This window comes from Gallinula chloropus, assembly GCF_964237585.1.
Source record: "Gallinula chloropus genome assembly, chromosome: 2".
Lineage (NCBI taxonomy): Eukaryota > Metazoa > Chordata > Aves > Gruiformes > Rallidae > Gallinula > Gallinula chloropus.
In genome coordinates this window covers 80,439,915-80,461,660 of record NC_140086.1, presented here as the reverse complement: position 1 = coordinate 80,461,660, position 21,746 = coordinate 80,439,915, and the positions used below count along the sequence as shown (strand labels likewise).

Sequence of the window (21,746 nt, the reverse complement as noted above, 5' to 3'; positions counted from 1 at the left end):
GATGAAGGTGGTGAAGCAGTGGAACAGGCTGCTCAGAGAGATGGTAGATGCCTCATCCCTGGAAGGATGAAGAGGGACTGTTTACAAGGGCACGTATTGATAGGACAGGGTAATGGCTGAAGGAGGGTAGGTTTAGATGAGATGTAAGGAAGAAATTCTTGCGTGTGATGGTGGTGAAGCCCTGGCACAGGCTGCCCAGAGAAGCTGTGGCTGCCCCCTCCCTCGTAGAGTTCAAGGCCAGATTCAATGGGGCTTTGGGCAGCCTGGTTAGTGGAGGGTGTCCCTGCCTATGGCAGGGGGGTTGGAACTAGATGGGCTTTAAGATCCCTTCTAACCCAAACCAGTCTGTGATTCAAGTCAGGTTGGCTGGGACTCTGAGCAACCTGATCTAGTTGAAGATGTCCCTGTACTTTGAAGGGGAAAGGGTTTGGACTAGATGGCCTTTAAAGGTCCTTTCCAACCCAAAATACTGTATAATTTTATGATTCTTTACTGATACTCAACATTCATGGATATAGTTGACTGTTGGAGGTCTTTGCATGCTTTGCCAGGTCACCCATATCTTGTTTGCCAGTGTGGGTATTAAAGAAAAATGTGTGAAGATACCAGTCTGGAGATTTGTATTGGAAACTGTCGGAATGCAGAATGACAGATAAATGACTAATCTGTATTTGAATAATCTGTAAGTGTGCCACAGTGCTGAAAGGGAGGAATATCTGTATCTCGATGGGTTCCATTGGGAAATAATCTCTTCTTTTGCAGGCTAAATACTTGGCACACATTTGTGTTACTGTGGTGCTGGTTGCTGATGCTTGTTTTGCTGGTGAAAGAACTTGCCACACAAATGTTGCAGCTGGAGTTTTTTGTAGTTTCACAGCATTTGTCATATTTGATATCTGACACAATCAGTCAGTAGTTATGAGTCACCTGTGGGTGAGTCAGCTCAATGCTGCATGATTAATTTGTCATATCATCTTGTTGCCTTTTTTGTTTTATAGCCTGTTGAGGTGCTAGTAGGGACTGCAACTTTGAAGTCACTGAGTGCTATTGCTTTCTTGGTAATGGGAAATATAACTCTGTGTTGAACTGGCTGGTCACACCTCAGTTCCAGTCCTTCAAGCAGTGCTCAGTGCCATCAAATGACTCCAAGTAAAATGCTGGTTTGAGGTTTTTCTGTATGGAAACCCTACTAGTGTGATACACGTTTTTGTCCATCTTCTTTGGACTCAGTTTCACCTTTCTGTCCCAGTTGTGGTGAGCATAACTGCTTTTCTGAGGCCGTGAGTCTGGCCTTCAACCCAGAGCATGTGAGTTTTGGGAGGACAGGATGTCTCTTTTAGAGTCCACCTGTGCTGGACGTGTTGGCGTGGTGAGAGCCCGTCTGGCACTGCTGGGTCTGGATTGCAGTGTTGTCAAGCAAGGCCCTTTACTGGTGGGGATGGTTTTCCATGATTACCTTGGTATTAAGCACCAACTGCATTCCTGTGGCCATGCTCAAACTTGGGCATTAGGTGGTACCTCTGCACCACCAGCCATGTATGACTGTCCAGTTACATCTGTCCCGTGCTCCTTACTTTCCCTACCACTGATAATGGGTTTCCCTGCACATTGTGTACTGTGGTACATTAGTGGTGCCATGGGCTTAGTGGCTCTGGGGTGAGGGTAAGAGAGGCTGGGTGCTGCACAGAACATCACCAAACCCAGGTTTTTAAAAATCAGTGGCACTAGAGTTGGGAGCCATAAATCCTGTACAAGAATTGCCTGTGCCTGCAGAAAGGTTTCTACTGCTAGTTTACGTCAGTGTGGTTCATAACAAAAGGCAACATGCAAACAGACAGTACCACATGCAAGATATTTTAGGAGGAAGGAAAGAGCTTTGCAATATTTGGGGGCTGAGATTTTGCTAAATAGAAATTGAGAATCTTGGTACATCAACTTTGTTACACAGCTGCTAGGATTAAAAGATCGTGGTGGTCTCTCTAATTTCATGATCTATGGCTGTAGAATTGAAACATGCCCTGGTTTGTAGAAACTGCTGATTTAATCTGCAAGGTTGAAGATAACATATTACAAAATCATGGCCTGATTTTTGGAGCAGGAGAGAGTTTACCCATAGAACTGAGTCACAGGATTTGGCCAGTGAGTCTAAGCCTAGGTCTCAGGTCTGAGGCAAAAGATGGGGGGGAAGAGTCACTTGGATCATGTTAGGTAACTACTCTTAGGGTAAAGATGGCGTTAGTTAGGGGCCTGGGTAGCTAAATGAAGTTGATATTTAATGTGTCCTTCTTCTTCTAACCCAATGCTGTTTTTCTTTAGGAGGATTTTTCAAAGTTTCAGCTTGTTGACTGTACTGCAGTCGGTAGGTCAAGGAAAGTGTTCCTATTAGCTTGTTGATGTGGATGAAAATCACTCTGTACCTTTTTAGCTTCTGTATCCCTTGCAGCAGAAGTTGCTTTCCTTCCTCTCATCTTAAAATGAGTAAAAATCAATTAGAAGTCATTGCTCACTGTGTGTTCCACCAGAGATCATAATGGTCCTGGAGCGTGTCCAGCCTGGTGAACCTTCTCTGGACAGGCTCCAGGACCTCAATGTCGTGTGGTGTAGTGAGGGGCCCAAAACTCAACACAGCACTCGAGGTGCAGCCTCACCAACGCCGAGTACAGGGGCACGATCACTTCCCTGGACATGCTGGCCACCCTGTTCCTGATACAGGCCAGGCTGCCATTGGCCTGATACGTAAGACTGCCGTGTCCACATCTCTCTCATCTCTCTCTCTCACAACCTTTCCCCCTGTGCAAGCAATCCGAAAGGGTGTTCCAATCTTAATATTCCTCTTCTAATTTGTTTTTAGTAGCATGTCAGGGTAATCTCACCATATTTCCTGTTGAATTTATATCTAATCCTCATTTTTAAGAATACAGGCTGGGGCTTTTACAGGTTCGTGTGCTTGGGGTTTGTCAAGGCAAATTCAAAAATAAACAGCAGTGTCCTTAGAAACGTGATGGTGTATTTTTCTTTACACCAACAGTTGGGATTTTCTTTCCTATAAACATTACTGTTACGTGTAAAGCTGTAAAGTCATTCTCTGAGTATAAGACATCTTTCTTGTCTGTCTCCTTTGTATTTCTAAGATGACTACTGAAGTACTGTCCTCCTGGGGAGGGAGGGGGGAGGGTAGATTTTATTAATTGCCCTTTGCTTGTATCATGGGAACAAACCAATTGTAACTGGGCTTCTCCAACATACATCTATCTACATGTTACCTGGTATGTACCACAAACGTGGTGTTCAAATGTAAGCACAGGCTAGCGGTGGAAAATGAAGTTGCCAGCAGACGTTTTCATAAGCAGGCCACCTTCTTACATGTCACATTGGCTCTTCTGCCTCGTGCACAGCAGGAGCTTCACAGTTAATGCCACCCAGACAGCCTGTATGCTGATTGTGTGGGAGTGACGTACAGAGAAGTCTGTCAGACTTTCACAGCCAGGAGTGACTTCTCACTACTGGTGTGTGCCACAGGTTCTCACACCTGCCAGAGCAATGTCTGTGCCATACAGCAAGACTTATGGCATGGCTTTGGAACAGGGATTGCATCTCTTGACCACTCTGCCTGCCCATACCAGTTGATTCATGCCCTGCAATGACTACTGGGTGCCCCAGTCTCCTGGGCAAGTTTTAGCTGTGCCCCTTAGTTATCTTTTTCTTAGAAGTCTACTGCAGGAGTAATGCCCAGACTTCAAACCTTCTACCCATTTCTTTCCCCACCCCCTTAAAAAATAAAAAAAGCTTTAAGGTTTGATGTTTAACATCCACAGGCTCTTCACAAGTGCAGTGAAAAGAGATTCCTACCTGTGCAGTAACAAAAAATTAACAGTAATACATGCAGTATTATCTCTAAGGATGTAAGGAGGGGATCCTGAGGTGGGTGTAAGACAGCAGAAGAGTTTTCCTAAGCTGTTCTGTGACTCTCTCGTGGTTCCAGGGCCTGCTGTATTCTTGCTCCTTGTAATAAGACCAAGAGAAATAATACAATACTGTTTTCCCCCAAACCAGACATATTAAAATGCAGCAGTGTTTTTGTATTTGTACTCGAGTATCTCCAAGAGGTTTTTCCATCTTTGTGCCAGACACTGTAAAATTTTATAGCAAAGAGGTAGCGTTTTGGCTAAATGGCTTTCAGTCAAAGAATGAGCTCGCCTTGGCACCTAACAATGCATACTTTGAGTAATGATCAAATTTACTAGCATGCATTTGAGAGAACCTAAGTAATTAGTGCCTGACTATAATCGGACTAACGCTCTTGTTCAGTGCAAATTAGAAGATGACGGTGGTGTGCTGCTTGGAACTAGGCTGTTTCTCTTTTTTTCCCAGTCTAAGCTTAAAAGACACTGGGCTTTGGGGTAAGTGGGCTTTGGGGTAAGTATGCTTTCATGCCCACTGCCATGTATTCTTATGAATGGAAGTTGCATGTGGGCTTGCAGTCTAGACAAATACACAAAAACCTGACATTTCTGTGAGCTTACATGTTTTGAGTCTACCCTACCTCTCACCTCTCATGTCTGTACTTCTTCAAAACAAGATAAGATGGGGGGAGGGCAGGCTTATTTATTATTATTTATTATTGGACAGAGAAGGTCTGGAAAATGTCAGTTGTGTGGTGTGGCTCCCCCCCCCTAAAAGTCAACAAACGGATGGGAAACAAAAAGCTACAGCAGGGAAATCTGAAGGTAGCGTAAATGAACTGTCAGGGGCACTGCGGCTCCTCTGACTCGGCAGAGTTTGGCATGGGGCCGCAGGAGCCCTCCGACTTCAGCTGTGTGCAGGGCTGGGGGGCCCTGGTTGATGGGAGCTGCTTGGGCTCTCAGGGTGCAGATTGGGGCTTCACGGCTGTAATGAGAAATGCTGGAGTGACTTGGCTGCTGTCTTCAGAAATGTGCAGCTTTGTTTAGGCTTGTCCAAACCTGTTTAGTCCTTTCTTGCAGCAAGCTCTCCTCCTGCTGCAGCTAACAGTGCTGGGGAGTGGGGGGGCGGGGAGGCGGGGAGAGCCAGTCCCTATTATGCTGATTTAATAAGTTTCAGGTTTCCTCACAGGAAGCGGTTGTGGCTCTCCAAGATGGTCCAGTTTACACTGGGCTATTTTTGGTGGGCACATCGTTGTGAGAATATCATACAAATGTGAGAGCCCTGAGTTTCTTGAAGCTTTAACCTTTAACTACAACTAGCAAAGTGGCTTGGTGGCTTTTTAGGAGGACTTTGGGGTCAAAGAGTGTGAATCGAGGCCCAGCTGGAAGAGGCTAACACACAGTGATGTGAGCTGATCTGCCATGCTTCTCCAGGAGCTGCTGGTGGTTGTCTGCTGGAGCCTGCTGCTCTTGTCTAGCCACGCTAGTCCTGGAGAAAAGCAAGAATTGAAGGGCAAAATACAGCCTGTAAGACCTTAAAATAATGCAGCTTTGTGCTCTTTCAGCATCGTGAGGTTTATGCTGATTTTTGATGACAAAATTTCCTCAGAATGCGGTATTAAAAAAAAAAAAAAACCCAAACACTTTTTGCTTTTTCTGTAGAAATTCAGAATTACTCCAGCTTCTTGCTCTCTTCCCCCACCTCTCACCTGTCATTTACTCTTTCTGGCAAGTAGTATGAGAGATCGTAACAGCAGAGGGACCAGCATCCCTCCTGGGACCAGTGGATGCTCAGATGGTCGGTGCTGCAGTGTGTGGTTGTCTGCTGGCAGGGAGGCAGGGTCCCTTGCTCCCTCCCTCTGCAGACACAGAGTCCTTTGTCACGGTCCTGCTAACAGGGCATGTGAGAGCAGTGCCCCTCCAGAGGGATTATTGCAGAATTATTATTTCAGATGATTTGCAGACTTGGGCAGCCATCCCTGCAGTAAATCATATTCTCTCCACCATATGTAGGCTGGGATTTATATTTTTTTTTATTTCTAAGCTGTAGCTGCAAATCTGGTTTACAGCCAGCTTCTCATCTTCTGGGAGAAACAGGAGCACGAGACACCTCAGGTTCATGTAGGACATGCTGGGAAGAGCAGTGTAGCTACTTCTAACCACAGAGCCAGCACTGTCCCGGTCTCTAGGAAGACTGGCTTGTTGTGGTACACATCTGAAGCTGTGCTGCTTCTCTTCATTTCTGCTGCACTGTAGCAAAGCCAGTAAAATCTTTCCAGTGTGCTGCATGAAGCCTTCTTCCATCGTGGCCTCCTTGTCCCCTCTCAGTGCTGCCATGGGCTGTAGTGAGCTCTACTGCTGGGTCCGGGGAGATCAGTAGTGAAGCTGAGTTAATGATTGATCCCCACTTAGACCCAAACTGGTTCTACATTCAGGACTCCCCTGTGGCTCTGGATCACATCTCCCACGGTCCTGGTGCACACACTTTGTTTGGAGAAAATGCTACTCATGCTGTGTGGAGCCAACTGAGATTAAGCTCCAGCCTAGAGTAAGAAATATGGCTAAAGCATCACCTGTCCCTAGCCTGAAGGCTGCCCTGTTGCTGTAATTACCTCTGTGTGTCAGAACTGGTCAAGTAGGTAAGGAGGGGTTACCCCTTCCCATGATTGTCTAAGGGCATCTTCCAGTTATCTTCAGTCAGAGCTGGAGAAAATCCTGATTGCTGTTGAACTGAATTAATGTCTGTAGCAATGGAAGGAGTGGCCTTGCAGTGTTCTCTGGCAGCCCTTCCCTGAAAGACTGATAAGTTGTTCTGAGATCAGCTTGCATGCATGATAAAGGTTAACTTTGAAGTAGCATGGCCTTGTAAATAAGGCTACCACAGAAACTGTACCGTATGCTTTGGTTTGGGGGAAATGCTGTGTTTTAAGTTTACCTACCCGTAAGTCTGTTTGGAACATTCTCTGTTACGTGTCATCATCATGTACATACTTGCTTTCATAGATAGATGTCTTTAGGTGCTTACTGTATGCAGGGCTTGAGTTCCTCCCTGATCTACCCCAAGCCCCTTGTTTAAGTTACCATTACACACCTACATTTTTTAGGGAAGGGTAGTTGAATAGACAGCTACCTTGGTAAAGGACGGCTTCAGTGAAGAAGGTTTGAGCTGTGAATGAAGTATGTCCTTGGCAGTCTCGGTGGCAGTACAGCAGTGCCAAAACATCATACTGCAGGCACTCTGCCAGAAAAAAACCCAGGTAGTAAACACTAGCATGATGAGAAGCACCTCTGATCATTTAAAACAAAGAGAGGGTGAGTGAGGGACAGATGTTCAAATTAGGGAGTTTGCACGGTGTTGGGATCGCTTGTTAGCCAGTTCCCATTTTCCAGGTTAAAGCAACAGTAAGCAATGGCAAGGGTGTGAGTAGGAGCAGTGAGTGCAGCCTGCCAGTCAGGTGAGGTTTTTGGCTTATCTTTACTAGGCAACCAGTGATACTGTACATGTTATTTTGTGATACCATAGAAAAAAAACCATTAAAAGTTACTTTAGGGGAAAAAAAAATAAAGAAAAAAGGACTCTGGCTTTTGTTGTCTGAGTAGCTTATGCTTCAATTCAGTCTAATGCTTCCAGGATTTCTGCTAACTCAAACAGTTTTCTACCTATATCACATACTCAGATTTATTTTTTTATTCTTGCAATATCAAAGCAAGGAAAAGTTTTTTTTTGTTTTGCTTTGTTTTTTTAAAGACAAGCTAAGTGATACCAGTCTCCTGTCTAAATTTCACCAGAGTTGCATCAAATGATCTTGGAAATTAGGCCCTCAAAGATCATTTTTAAGAGTTCTGCCAGGGTGATTTGATTAAAAAGTGATTTGAGTATAATAGAATGTTGTTGCTGTGAGTTGTGCAGTATTTACAGTAAAATCAAGCCAAAGCTTGGAGAAATTAAAATAAAACATATATATATATGTAATTTATGAGAGTTTCATAGTTAAATGTTGTCAGGAGATCTGAAAGCTGAGATTACGTGTATATGAACTCTCTCTGTGCAGGTGTGAGTTGTGTCTTTAATTCAGAAATGGCTTTAGAAACGTTCAGTGCAGTGGGTGTTCTTGCCTTCAGCACTGGGATTGTGAATAACACCTGCCGGGATCCTTTCCTTGCTTTGTATTATTTTATTGCTCTGCTGGGTCACCTCATGCAACATACACTTCCCTGTTTTCCTTCAGTAAGAGCTCTCCTGCGTTGTCTGCCAGCACTGGTGCATTACCTGTGATGTTAGGGCCTCCCTCGGACACTGACAGGGCACACAGGGAACCAGTTAATTTATGTGTGCCTGTGTGTCTGGGATCAGGCAGGTCACATTAAAAATGAAAATGGAAGTGTGGACTGGAAAGCCAGTTCTTGCCTCGACAAGCTGGACAGCACAGGAAGTTTGGCTGGGACAGCATGGTTCCAAAGGGATGGGTCTCCTTTTGGGGGAAGATATTGGCAGGAGGTGATGGAGGGAAACTGAGAATGTAATAGCGGGGAGATAATTGAGTGCAGATAGGGCAGGTTTGCAGGAGGAAACCGGGGATGGTTGCTGTCGGAGAGCTCTGGAGGAGAAGCATGGTTTGCTCTGTTGGCAGTGGTGTAAGTCCCACAGGAGGAGGAGCTGGGAGGGAATTGCGGCCGTGTGGGCCACTACTCTGGATGATGGCTTACAGGACGGAGGTAGTTCTGGGTTGCAAGACCTTATAGGTCTCCCTAATTGGTGTTTGTCCCAGGAGTGTCCCTGGTTCTGCTGCCAATAGCCATGCGCTGGCCACACTGGCCATTCTCCAGCCCTACTCCTGGCCATGTGGGTTGCCTCACGGCTTGTGGTGGGGCAGCCCCAGCACTGGAGCCTTCTGGGAGTGCTTCTGCAGGCCTGTCAGCCAGTGACCCCCAGCCAGCACCGGACAAGGGAGCTGTGAAGCTGGAGCTAAAACTGCAATGTCCAGCTGCATCCGACTGGAACCGAGGGCCTGGCAGCTGCCTGCAGGAGTGAGGGAAACCTAAGCCCTACCTTGTCTCACTGCATTAAAATTTCCCAGCAAGGCCATCCATTTCTGAGTAAAAATCTTTCTCCTGGGTCTGTTTTCTTTTTCTTCTCCCAGCCCACTGCAGCAGCCTTGCTGAGGCAGTGCCCCAGCCCTGCAGCTGTGGCCCTCCTTTGCAGGGGGGAACAGCTGGGGCCTGAGCGCTGCAAGGGTCTTTGTCTTCATAGCCGGTGCTATGGCAGAGTCTTCTTGGGTTCGATGCTGGTATGCTAGGGATAAATGCCACAGGCGTTCCCCAACAGCAGCTTCATGCCAAACAGCTGTGCCTGGTGGCAGTTCCCCAGGCAGCCCCCTGCGCCCCCAGTCATGCTTCCTAGCTGGTGGCAGCCAGTACGGGCCCTGCAGGGTTTGGGCACCATGTGGTGGCATGTCCAGGCCACAGTGACTGTTCTGGAAGCCTGGGCAGGGTTGCTTTGTGCTAAGGGGGGATAGGTATTGCCCAGGGCTTTTATCAGCATGGTGGCGGGGGCCCAGGGACAGACTTGTTGGAGTATTGCCTTCTCCAGCGAGCTGTTGTTTGGGACAAGGCTCCATTAGCAGGGTTGGCCCCTCACAGTTCCAGCTCCCACGTAAGCGTTGCCTCTGATTTCATTACTGCGGCACTGCACACAGGCTTCCTATTCTAGACTCGGAGGCAGTCCAGGCAGCTGCCTGCAGGGCTTTTCTTGCTTCTTTTTTGTTTTTTTTTTTTTTAAGAAAAAGACCTATTGAGATTAATTGCCTTGTGCCTCAGAAACACTGGTATAATTTGTAGGCTGCTTATTGAACAGAGTTGTTCCAGTTCTTGATAGCGGGGCATTTTATTCAAATTCAGGCTTGTTCTTTTGGTTGCAAATAGTCACTGTTTATCTCATATGAATCATTGAATAAATATGAGTTTGAAGTTGAGAGTTTCACTTGAACTCTAACTGATGTTGACAGTCAAGCAAATGCTTCCAGTGCCTGGCATCGTCCATAGATGTCCATTGTGTGGAAAATGATGGATGAAGGGTGAGGGTTTTATTGGCAGGCTTTTTTAGTGTTTTGATCTTCCTTCTGAGAAGAGGAAACCATCAATTTTCACCCTCTTGTCCTTGGAGCTAGTTAGGGCAGTACACATTGAAAGTGAAAGGAGTACTGCCATTGTGTCTGCTTACTGGGTGCTGCTTACAGTAGCACCGACTTGGGGGTGCCTTTGGTGGGATGTCCAAGGCTAGATGGAGGATTTAACCCATGAGTACTGTGGGCCCAGACTTTCCTCCTCTCCTGCTATGTGTCAGGATTTGCTCTCTGCCTGATGTCGCAGTGTCCTGCAGGACAGAGGCCTCTTCCCTGGCTTGCTGCGCAGTCAGAGCCGGCTTCCAGATGAGACACCGCTGTTGGCCAGCTGCCCAGCAGGGAGCCAGAGGCCCATCTTGGGGTACGTTCTCCTCTGTCCTGCCCTTGGACTACTTCATCCAGCATTCTGGGAAAGCTTGGGTAGCTGCAGTTTCTCCACCTCGGTTCAGGGAGAGAAAGGGGCACTTTTCCACGCTGAAGCAAGCACTGGTGATATGCCAGGAATGTTTCGTAGTTGATTTGTTTTGGTGGGGGTTTTTTGGAGGTTTTTGTTGTGGGGTTTTTTTTTGTTGTTGCTTTAGGGGTTTTTTTGGGGGGTGGGGGTTAGTTTTTTTCAGTACTGCAGTCACATTATTTGTAGGTGGCCAGACTTTTAAAATTGAGTTCTGTGATGTCTTCAGGTTCTGAATAACTATAGGTTATACAAGGTCACTTGCAAAAAAATTTAAAGATGAACCTTTCTTTTTCATCGTAAGAATTAGCACAGACTGCCTAGAGGCTTACTATAGTGCAATCAAGGTAAAATTGGTGTGTTTAATTTGAATTAAATTTCTTTATTGTCTGTGTAGGCAAGCCCAATTGAAGGGTCATAAGCACTGAACCTGTAATTGGAAGCTTGTTCATACATGATGATAGAGCTTGTCTGAGAATGGGAACAGGTTGGTGTGTGGAATGAAGTGCCTTATAATACCTCTCATGGAATGTTAGATGAGGAGTCTTCATCAGACAAGCTTATTGACAGTGGTCAACACATAGAGGAACAACAAAGAGGTGCAATTTAGTGGTTTTGCTGAGTGTTGCTGCAGCGATGAACAGGATTGTTGTCCTGGCTGCATGCTTCCCCACGCTGTGGAGCTTGTGAGCAATGCAGGATATCCAGTATAGATGTGACAACCTTGAATGCTGTAGTAGGAAAGCTGTTCATGGTGATGCTGCAACCCATCGCTGGTACTGCCACTACTGGAGGTTGAGAAAAGGGTGGGAGAAAGCACCAGGACAAGGAAGAAATGGCCAGTGTTACAGTAATAATGATGTCGGTGTAGTTGGTAATATTTTGTTGTTGACATCAATAAACATCTTACATAAAATGATTTCATTTTCCTCCGTGGTTTAATATAAAAGAAACTTCATTGTGGTTTTTTTGACAAAAGATTAAATGATATCTGATCTAGTTAGAGGTGTCCCTTTACTGCAGGGGGATTGGACTAGATGACTTTTAAAGGGACTTCCCAGCCTAATGCATTCTGTGATTCTGTGGTATTACATCAAAGCAAGCCTTGGGCCCTGGTACACCTTGTTGCCTGAAAGATTGTTTTGGGACCATGGAATGGGTATCTCAGGTCAGCTGTTACAGAGAGACAGTAAATTACCAGACAGGTATGTTACTTGAGTTGCACTCATGTCATGGTTAACCATGGGATTTAAAGTGTCGGTAGTTAATCCGCTTTACATTTGGTCTTAAATTGCTTTTGATGTATAAGAGACCCTTCTTGTCTTGTATTTCAAGTACTTACTTAGACAGTAGAACTTTCTAGGAAAAAAGAGTAAACTACCAGATTTTTATTTTTGTTTTTAATCTCTGGGTCCTTAGGCTGGCTGTGATTTATTTTTCTCCCTGGAACGCTGCATTCCACAGCTTGTAATGTGAGCCCAAGGCCTCTTTTTTTTATGCTTGGGCTCATGTATAAAGACATTTTGTAAGATTTATTGCATTCTTTTAACTTCTAAACACGAGGGAAACACAAATGATGATCCACAGTTCAGACCAACAGCAGAGAAGTAGGAAAAAAAACACCCTGTATTTTTGAGTGGATGTTTCTCTGTCCAGTCCAGTGTGTTTTGCTGGGCTGTGCTAATCTCTCTGCTCAGTGTCCTTAAGCAAAAAAGGTACCTTAGAAAACTGAGAGCACTGATGACTTGAATGTATGAACCAAGCCCTGTGGAGCTGCCTTTGAGTTGTGTGGCTTCTCACGGGCACCACGGTACCAGCTGGGGTCAGCCCCATAGAAAGACTCACATAGAGCAGCCGCTGGGGCAGGGACCAGGAGGCTGATTGCCTCTGGGGTTGGGCCATGATTAGCTTGGCTTCCTGGCGTCTGTGGAGTGGCCAGGTGCTGTAGGGGTCGGTTTGCTAATGTCATAGCCAGGATTGAAAAACATTTGGCTGGATGTATCTTCTGTTTGTAAACCTGTCTCCCAGATGACATCTGTACAATATGTCTTTGCTCTCTCCTTCCCCATCTCACAGAATTTTGTGAGATTTACACTACTGCATTTTGCATTATCCTCCTGGTTATGTGGATTAGAGCAACCTAATTTAAATGGAGTTTAAATTTTCTGTTCTCTTTGCACAAACATCAGTGTTATCCTCTGTAATACCCTGCAGTTGGTAGAGTACACCTAGGGCTCATAAAAAGTTTTGTTGTGTAGAGAAGGGCAATGGAGGGAGGTTGGTTGCTCCTTTTCTGTTACCTCAAAAAAAAACCCCAAACCTGCTCTTGACTTATTTGACCACCAGCAGCAATAAGGATGCGCTAAGCTGCCTGACCCATCCTGAGCACCACAGCAGGCATTCTTGGTCAGATGCCACTACATGCAGCATGTGTTATCAACGATGAAGCTGAAGGCAAGTGACTGGCTGAAATGGTTGGTGCCTGTATGGTAGGTGCTGGCCATGAGGGATGGTCTGGCTCAAGGCCACAGACAGGCATGTAGTCCTTGCCTAGAGACAGCAGTGGTGAGGAGCCAATGCCTGTCACCACCCTGTGCTCCAACCCAAATCTGAATCTTGGAATTAAAGCAGGGAACCTGAGCTTGCCCTGGTTTGGATTTGTGTTTGGGAGAGGTGAGGGTTCAGGTCACTCTACACGTGTTCAGACAGCAGATGCAGTGACTGTTTGGCTGGCTCAAGGTTTCCAGGGAGCAGACAAACCCATTTCTGCCCTTAAGTAAAAACTGCACGTAAATCTTAGTAAAATAATGATGATTCAAGTCATCTGACACCGAATTGTTGATGAGGAAACTTTCAGAGGACCTTCTACCTTCCTCCTATCCAATCCTGATTGTCAATATCAAAACAAAACCCCATCAGCTTGTGAAAGATGCCCTGAGAGATGTGGTTGTGCGTCGGTGTGGCTCAGCCTGGGAAGCCTGGCTGGGGCTTGTAGCCTGTGTAAGGGACGGGGATTGCGCAGGGCTTTTTGATGTGCTTCACCTAAGCGCTTCATCCAGCATTCTCCACAACTCACTTGACTCAGCTCTTGTGAAATCCCCTGATGCGATTTAATGACCTTATTCAAGCAGGGATTTTTGTCACTCAGCCTCATGTCACACAAAATGATACAGTGAGAGGGAAAGCATGCGTGCTCCTGTCATTGAGAGCCCACTCTGACAGTCTTTCCTGGTGTTAATACATTGTATTACAAATCTTTTGTTGAAGTATAATTTCTATTAGATCTTGAGCTTAAGGGGAATTTGTCAGTGCCAAAAATTAATTAGTCCCTGTTTTGTGATATTCCCCTTAAATGCAGTACTTGAAAGACCACTTCTTTTTTTCTCACGCCAGATTAATTGCGCAGGATAAAAATGCCATTTTCAACCTAAAGAAGTGGTGGTTTTCATGCTCTTTTAAAAGCATCAATGAAATTAATTTAATTGCAGTCATATGCCTCAAAGTCCTGATTTGGTGGCGTGTTGTTTTCTTTATTTGCTCACTAGTAGATTTAAATGAGTATATTCTTGTTATTCCAAATTGCATGGAGTACAAGAAATGCTTTTCTGAACCAAATATAAAGATACATACTCATGTAACAAGTTCTTGCACGTTGTGGAGTACAATATCACCCTGCTCATGCAGTGAGCAGTTTGGCACACTTTTTTGATAACCCTCGACTGGATTTTCCTGCAGCTGTTATCCCACAATGCTCACAATGGAACAACAGTAGTAACAAAGAGTAAATAAGATTACAATGCCTGTTCCTCCATCTGTATGGTAATTTTATTTTAGATTTATGAATAGGTATGGCATTTACAGTTAGGAAAATTGATGTATTTATTTGCTTAAAGCCATTATTTTCATTGTAGGTCTTTGCCTTAGGATGTGGTTTAGGAGTTGTTGGCTTTCCAGAGAGTTCTATGGGACAATAGATATTTATTTTCATTAGTTATTTGTTTATTTATTTATGTAGCTCTGCTGTTTCTTAACAAACCCCTTCATTGAAACATCAGCCACCAAAACCCAAATTCACTTGGTGTTCATCTGCAGTCTCACCTTTAATCTGACTCCGTGTTGTACGCTCTGCAGCTTCCTACAGAGCATTAGAGGGTGTCAGACTGGCATCTTCTGCAAGGAGAAGGCACTTCCTGCAGCTGCATTTTGGGATCCTGGACGGTGTTTTAGAGGGTGATGTGTGAGTCTGTCCTGTCTGTGCAATGCAGTCAGTCATGCCTGCGTCCTGGAGATAGATGTTGGTGTGCTGCTGAGGACTCCCCTCTAACTTCTTCTTCCTGCTGTTTTTATTGTGAGATGATGAATTTGTTTTCACTGCCTTTCCTTCTTTCCCATCTGCGTAGTACCTTTGGGAAGTGAGTGTAGTTCTCATAATCAGTGTCTAGAGCTTGACATTGTATCCTACAGAAGGTCTGGCAAGTGCTGCGGGGATCGAGGCAGTTGAGCAGGCAGACTTTGTGCTCTGGGTGTGTCCCTCTCACAACAAGGCTGCTGAATTCTATGCAGTTCTGGAGAGAATAGAATTGGGTTTGTAATCTTGTTGGTTTCTGAACAGACATGAGTCGGGACATGGGGGTCATGTCATCAAAGCTTTGAAGTGGGCTGGCACAACCAGATCAGTAAGGGTTTTTTCCATGCTTTATGCATGTCGCCGTACTCTGAGTGCTCATTCAGAAATCCCTGTCCTCACTCACCTCTCTGTTCCATGTTTCCTTTTTCACTAGAGAAAGAAATCTGACTCGGGAGCATGTGATTACTTTTTTTAGGTCATATTTGCTTTCTTTTGTGTCACCTGGGGAACTTGGCAGCACTGGTCCCCTGGCTTTTCAGGCTGCTTCATCATTTGAGTCCTGTTTTTGGCGTGTTCACTGCACCACGAGTAAGCAAGCCGCGGCAGGGAAAGCCGAGCGGTTTTGAAGTGGTGTTCTCCTTTCCCAGTGAGATGCTCTTTACTCTTGTTGAGCAAGTTGTGCTGCCTTGTATTGAGGTTGTTCTTTTTGTTGTTGTTCTTCACATTGCTCCTTCCTATCTCAACCTCTAATTTTCACTTCCATAATAACTTTGAGTGTTCTTATTTTGCATGCTGTCTCTTCAGGGTTTAATTTATAGTCTTCCATGTATTCAACATGTTTGTTATCTTGGACCGTTTATATCTTGAGAGGAAAGGAATTTTTGCTGAATTTTCATTTAGGCTTGTCTTAAATCTTATTTCAAGTTTCCTGCATGCTTTACTTGACCTTCCAGAAATGCTGGCAGGATCGTTGAGGATGGATGTCCCTGCACTCTGCCAGTGGGCTCCTCTTGAAGTTCAGGACCCAACTTGTTCATCTTCCTCTTCTGCATGCTGACCCTGCAGAATGGCTCTTGGTTCCTGTTTCCTGAGAATTTCATCTGCTGTAATATTTTATAGCAGGACCATCTAATTACTAGTGATAAAGTTCAAGGTAGCTTTTTCATATCCTTATCCTAATAAAGGCGTGAGTCGAGATGAAATAAAACAAAAGAGGCCTTTCAGGGCTTGGGCAGCAGGACTGCTTGAAGCCTGTTTTAAAGAAAAGAGGCCTGTGCATGTGATCCTGCTGCCCTGATTACTTTGATCTTTTTAGATGTTTTTGACCAAGTCTTACCATGGGTTTAGGAAATCTGAAGGATGTGTGACTCTGGTAAAAATTAAAAGTGGAAGAAAAGCAAATTCCCAGCTTTGGGGAAGAGACCTTCCTCCTTCTGGTCTGTGTGGCAGCCATTGTGGCTGGTCGGTGTGTTTTCTAGCTGGTTGACACACAGGTGCATCTCTGAGTCAGGTCGCAGAACTGCTTCCTCACCCAACAAGGAGACCATGTGTGTAAGATCTGGAAGTGTGAGAACAACCAGCCTAAAGAACAAAATAGTGCATGTCTGTGGGAGGGATGGATCTGCCAAGAGCATCTTCTGTAGTCTTGCCACTCACAGGTCAACCATCATTATGTTTTTCTTGGTGTGTTTTCGTTAATTCGGTACATTAATGAACATGCTGAGTGCTGGTGTGAGTGACGGCTGTAGCAGTGCGATGGGCTGTGCCAGCATTTATGATGCCTGGGATATGATTTTAAGGAACAAATTGCATCAGGAAGTTCTCCTCTGTCATGTGGTGGGATATCGAAGCACAGAGCTGTGATGTTCAGTTTAGTCTGTGCTCAGCCTCTTGCTTCTTCAGCTTCTTTTTCTCAGCAAGACAGACAAATTCACCATTTCCCTGAACGGCCTCCTGTGCTGGCACAACCATCCTGGCTCAGTCTTTCCTTACCAGGAGAAAACACATATTTTTATGCTAACATCCTTTGGGGTTTTTTTCTTCTCTTCCCACACAGACATGGTCCCTTATGCTTCCCTGTCAGTCAGGCAATGCTGTGGGATCCCCATCCTGCAGCAACAATCCTGTGGTGCTCATCAGCTCTTGGGCTGCTGGTTGTTGTGTTTCTTCCATAAGTTTTATAAATATTATTTAAACAGATTTTGGAAGGAGTGTTTTGTTTTTAATACTCCACATCATTAATGTATTTACATTAACCCCACGCTTGACTTTCTTACACTGAAATGGTGTGGTTAGCAGGGACTAGTGTTGCCTGAGTGGCGTTGGCTATGAGATGCAGGCATATGTCTATAAGGATGGGCTGCCAAGATGTAAATTAAAAGGAAGTGGGAAGTTGAATTCCAAATCTATTGTTTTATAGTCTTCAGTGATGTCATTAGTATTCAGAAAAGTTTAATTAGGCTGGAGATGTCTACCTCTTCTGAGTGTATTTATGATCGTTTTGCAGACGATACGAAAAAGGGTTTTCTGAGTATTTAAATTGTGGCTTTTTTAGAGCTTTTACTGTCTATTTGGCTTCAGAAGTTAGTCTCAGAAGCCCATTGATAACGAACAGGTGAACCGATTTCTATTCAAATATCTGCAGTGCACAGAGGTGAGCGTGCCGCTTGGATAAGGAGTAATGACCTGATCTGACAGTGGTCTTCACCAGTCCTGACCAGAGAATTGAATGGAAACATTTACGTGGGTTTCACATCAAACATATAAACACTTGCAGCCTCTTAGAGCAGTAATTTGCATTTGCTGCTTTGCACTGTAAAACATTTCCTCACGGAGTAACCGAAGTAAAAGGGAGGTTTGCTGTAAGGGATGGGGGTTTGATCACTTGGGTTTGGTATTTTGGGGAACGATTATTGCTTGGTTTCTTTTCCTTCTTGATAAAGTTTTCACAGTAGTCCAGTGTGAAATGTGATTACTTTCGCCCCTGAGAAGGAAAAGTCCTCAGAGTGTTGTCAGTATGTGCTAGTTTCATATGACCCTAGTGTATGCATTTGGGGCTTCCGTTACTGTCACAGAAGCTGTCGAAGAAGCTGTGACTGGCAGGCTATTGTGTTTTACAGGTCTGCACATGGGATGGGGAGTGTGATTGGGTTCTCTGTTCTCCGAGAAGCGCTGTTGGATGTGTGCTCTGATTATTAAGTTTTCTTTGTTTCTCCTCTCTCAGGTGTTCACTTACAAACAGAGCACAATCACACACCAAAAAGTAACGCCAATGCATCAAACAAGCACGGAGGGCGTGGAAGACATGGCAGCGCTCATAGATCTCCATGAAGGCTCCATTATGCACAACTTATTCCAGCGATACCAGCAAGATAAAATCTATGTAAGTTTATTATAAAAATTAAGAAAAATACCCAGAGGGAATGTTTTCGAGCATGTAACGGCTGTGTTTTCTTGTTCTGTGATAACCTCCCCTCCTAACATTCTCCAGTTCTTTGTGCATCCTCGTAGAGCTGTAGTGCACCTCACCTTGTGCCTCACTGCCTGCAGTGGTGGAAGGAGCCTGGGCTGGCCAGGCCAGGCAATCCTTTGGAAACCTTGGAAAACGGGCATGCTGCACACGCTTCTACGCTTTCAGTGACAGGCCTGTGTAAGGGGTTCTCAGTTTTCTCTTCTTTAGAGTCTCTGCCCCAACATTATGTGCTGTGTATGTCACAAGAGAGGATGCAGTGGGATTTAGTCTGTGACTGCCGTTTGAAATCCCATCAGGCCAAGATCCAATTCGGATGGGTTTCCCCTTTTCTGTGGCAGTGGAAAGGTGATGGTGTTCGATCGCCAAGCTGAGGACCTGTGCCATTAAATACAAATAGTTGGAGTTTGGGATGTGTGACAACAGGCAGCTGTTTATCAGTTTCAAAAACTAGGAAGTAGTCCACACAGAATTCTTATTCTCAGCTCTATGATGAAGGTTTTTTTGACCAGATTTACTTTCTATTTAAATATTTTAAATTAATTTTGAACTGACAAGATATGAATCTTTACTGGTTATGGAACTACAGTAATGTGAGAAAGAGGCAAGGAGTGTTAGTGGTTGTTACATTGTGAAATCTCACTTCAGTGTTTCTGTGGTCAGTGGGGTTTTTTTGTTTGGGTGGTTTTTTTAAGCTAATAATTGCAGAACATAAATAAATTGTTTGCATCACCTGTCTAGCCCCTTGATTTGGCCATATTACCTGCTTTATTCCAAGGTTCACCTATTTAATTTGCCTTCTTTATATTAAAACACAAACATATCTTAATGTAAAAATAAACTTTCCCTGTATTTAGAAACTTCATTATGACAAAAAGCAACAAAAGGGCACAAGGAAATTTTGTTCCTTTGCATATTACATAAAGTGGTGAGTAGGGGAACTGTAAAGGCTGAGGTAGCTCTCTTCACAGAAGTCTTTGTGCATGTGTTTTTTTCCTCAAAACAAATGAGTCATTTTTCCATTCAGAAAAACCAGTAAACAAAAAAGGCATAGCATATATGAACAACCCTGCACTTGCCGGGGCCAATAGCTGTGTGAGTTCAGTTTTCCACCAGTGTGAGTCAAAATGAAAAAATAAGTTGGTTTTGGAGCTGTTCTGTGTACCCAGATGCAGGGCACTTCCCCCTTTAAAAAAGCACGTGTGTAGAAGGTGGTGATTTGTTTGAAGAAGTGAAGAATAGCCTTGTTCTGAAGAGACATGTCCTAGCTTATTTCTTCACCTGTCAAGGCAAGTTTAGGGTATCCTGATAGTTGGTGCTGGTTGCAGTGTGCGTTTCTGGACTAACAGGTCTGTGTGCTGTTAGTGATGACACGTGTTCAGGTGCTGCTGAACACTCCCTGTCCCTTCAGTCTTGCCAATTTTTACACTGTGCTCTTTTGAGTCCACCTCACCTGAAAAATGATTGAAAAGGTGGTCAGGAAAGAGGTGTGTTTGAAGATGCATATGAAGGGCTCTCCGCTCCCCTATGTGTTTAACCTGGATGTAAGCAGAACCTTCTTTTCTCTGTCCTCATTGGTACCCCACTCCTGTAGTGCCAGTGGTAGTGTTTCTGTGTGATTAATGTTTGATATTAAAAAAAAGAAAATGGACTGAAAGGTGCATTAAGCTTACTGTTGTTGAAGACACACTTGCAGCTGAAGAACTTAATTTCTGGTCATTCTGCTTTGGGACCAGACCAGTTCTTGTTCTGGACAGTAGAAGCCATAGGAGTTCCTGCCAGGAGCAAACAAAACTTCCCAAGTGGTGCCTCTGCCTTCTCCCTTCCCTCCCTTGGCCAGGAATTGCTCCATCAGTGTGGTGCACATAGTGTCTCTTGTACCCACCTCGACACGTTGGCCACATCTGTCCCTTGTGCATTAGAATTAAATGGGGAAGGCGTGTGCCCCTCTCCTCTGCAAACTTAGGAGCTGATTGAAAGACTTCTTGCCATCCCTGAATGTAAACCACCACGTAGTTGCTGTGTCCTGTATTTTATCTGACAGGTCCCTCCTTACTTCAGCTCTGTGCACCTCCTTGTCCACATCCTGAGTGGGAGGAAACATATGCTGGGGTTTTTTGAGTTACATGCTTGTAGTGTTACGAGCATATTAGGGAGGTTCTTGAGCCTGCCAGCTTTTTGTTCGTTTTCTTAATGGCAGTAAGACCAGGAAACAGCTTTGTCCCCTAAATGAGGAATGGACTTAATTAGATTTTAAGCTTTGGGGCTCACTGCTTCTCACAGATACACATAAAAATTATATGAAGTGCAGTAGACTATGTTGTAATGTAAAGTATATGTATTTCTGAAACACAGAAGAAACAATTAGCAGTCAATTTAAACAGTTGCTTTCTGAGGAAGGCAATTATTTATGCAAACCTTCCACTGTTAAGCTGTGTGCTTGTGTCTGAGGAGCTCTTAGTCCAGCAGTGAATATTTAAGGAAGTATCTTCGGATGTTTGGGTTCAGTTTAATCTTACATTACTTAATAAGATTTTTGTCTTGCATAGTCATACCCATGTTTCTAAACTCCTCACTGCTTCCTAATTAATCCCACAGTACATAGTGCTGTGGACACACCAAGTTTTGTCAAACACGTCAGTGACTTCTTCAGCTGCAGTTGTTGGCAGCGGCAATAAAGGGTCAGCGGGGTCTGTGCTGTTGTTGAGAAGGTGAATGGCTGGAGTTGTTTGCATCTGTGTGCAACCATCTTTCTGTGTCGCTGTCAAGCCTGTTGACATCTCTTGTGATACTTCTTATCTGAATTTCTGTTAAAGGGTTCTGTCCTGTGAGAAGCGTGGGCTGTACAAGCCCTTTCTTGATTACTTAAAGCAGACTCCTGTCTGGTGCTTTTTTGCATTCCTTGATTAACACTGCTTTTGTCTAAGAGTTTGTTTCTGGGCTATCACCGCTTTGTTGTCCGGGAAAGGAGCAGATTTAGGATGGCTGTGATCATAGGGTGCAGGGGTTTTCATTGCTACTTTTTCTCCTGTTTTTTAATGTCTGCTTGGGAATGCTCAGATTGGCTTGGACGCTGGGCTGCTCTGTGGCAGCCTACAGCGAGATAAACACTAGTGCTAAAAGTGAAAACTGCCAGTGCTTGTAAACAGAGCCTTCAGTGAAGGCAAATGAGGGACTCCATTGCCTCTGAAGCCAGGCCAGCACAAGGCACATGATGTGGAGAGGGGGAGCGCTGCGACAGCCATTCTTGTCGCTGTTCAAAGGCAAGTTGTTCCCAAAGCTGTTGATTCTGGTTTCCTTTTAGCTAAGTACACATTGCAGAGGGGACTGGCTTAGCCTTGGGGAGACGCTGTAAAACACCACGTGGGTTGTGCTGCAGGACCCAGAAATTACGGTGTTGGAGCTGGCTTGGGGATGAGCCGTGGTTGTCTTGTCTCTGCGGCCAGTGGTTAGC

At 44.7% G+C, this 21,746-nt stretch overlaps 1 protein-coding gene across 1 annotated transcript in view; it reads left to right on the top strand.

Moving 5' to 3' along the window:
- The window catches only part of MYO10 (myosin X), a gene marked incomplete at its 5' end in the record, with an annotated part of 165,443 nt that overhangs the window by 55,737 nt on the left and 87,960 nt on the right, over positions 1 to 21,746 (top strand). The window contains 1 exon segment of the mRNA XM_084280357.1: positions 18,047 to 18,205. Within this exon segment, the coding sequence (XP_084136483.1) occupies positions 18,047 to 18,205 (159 nt within the window).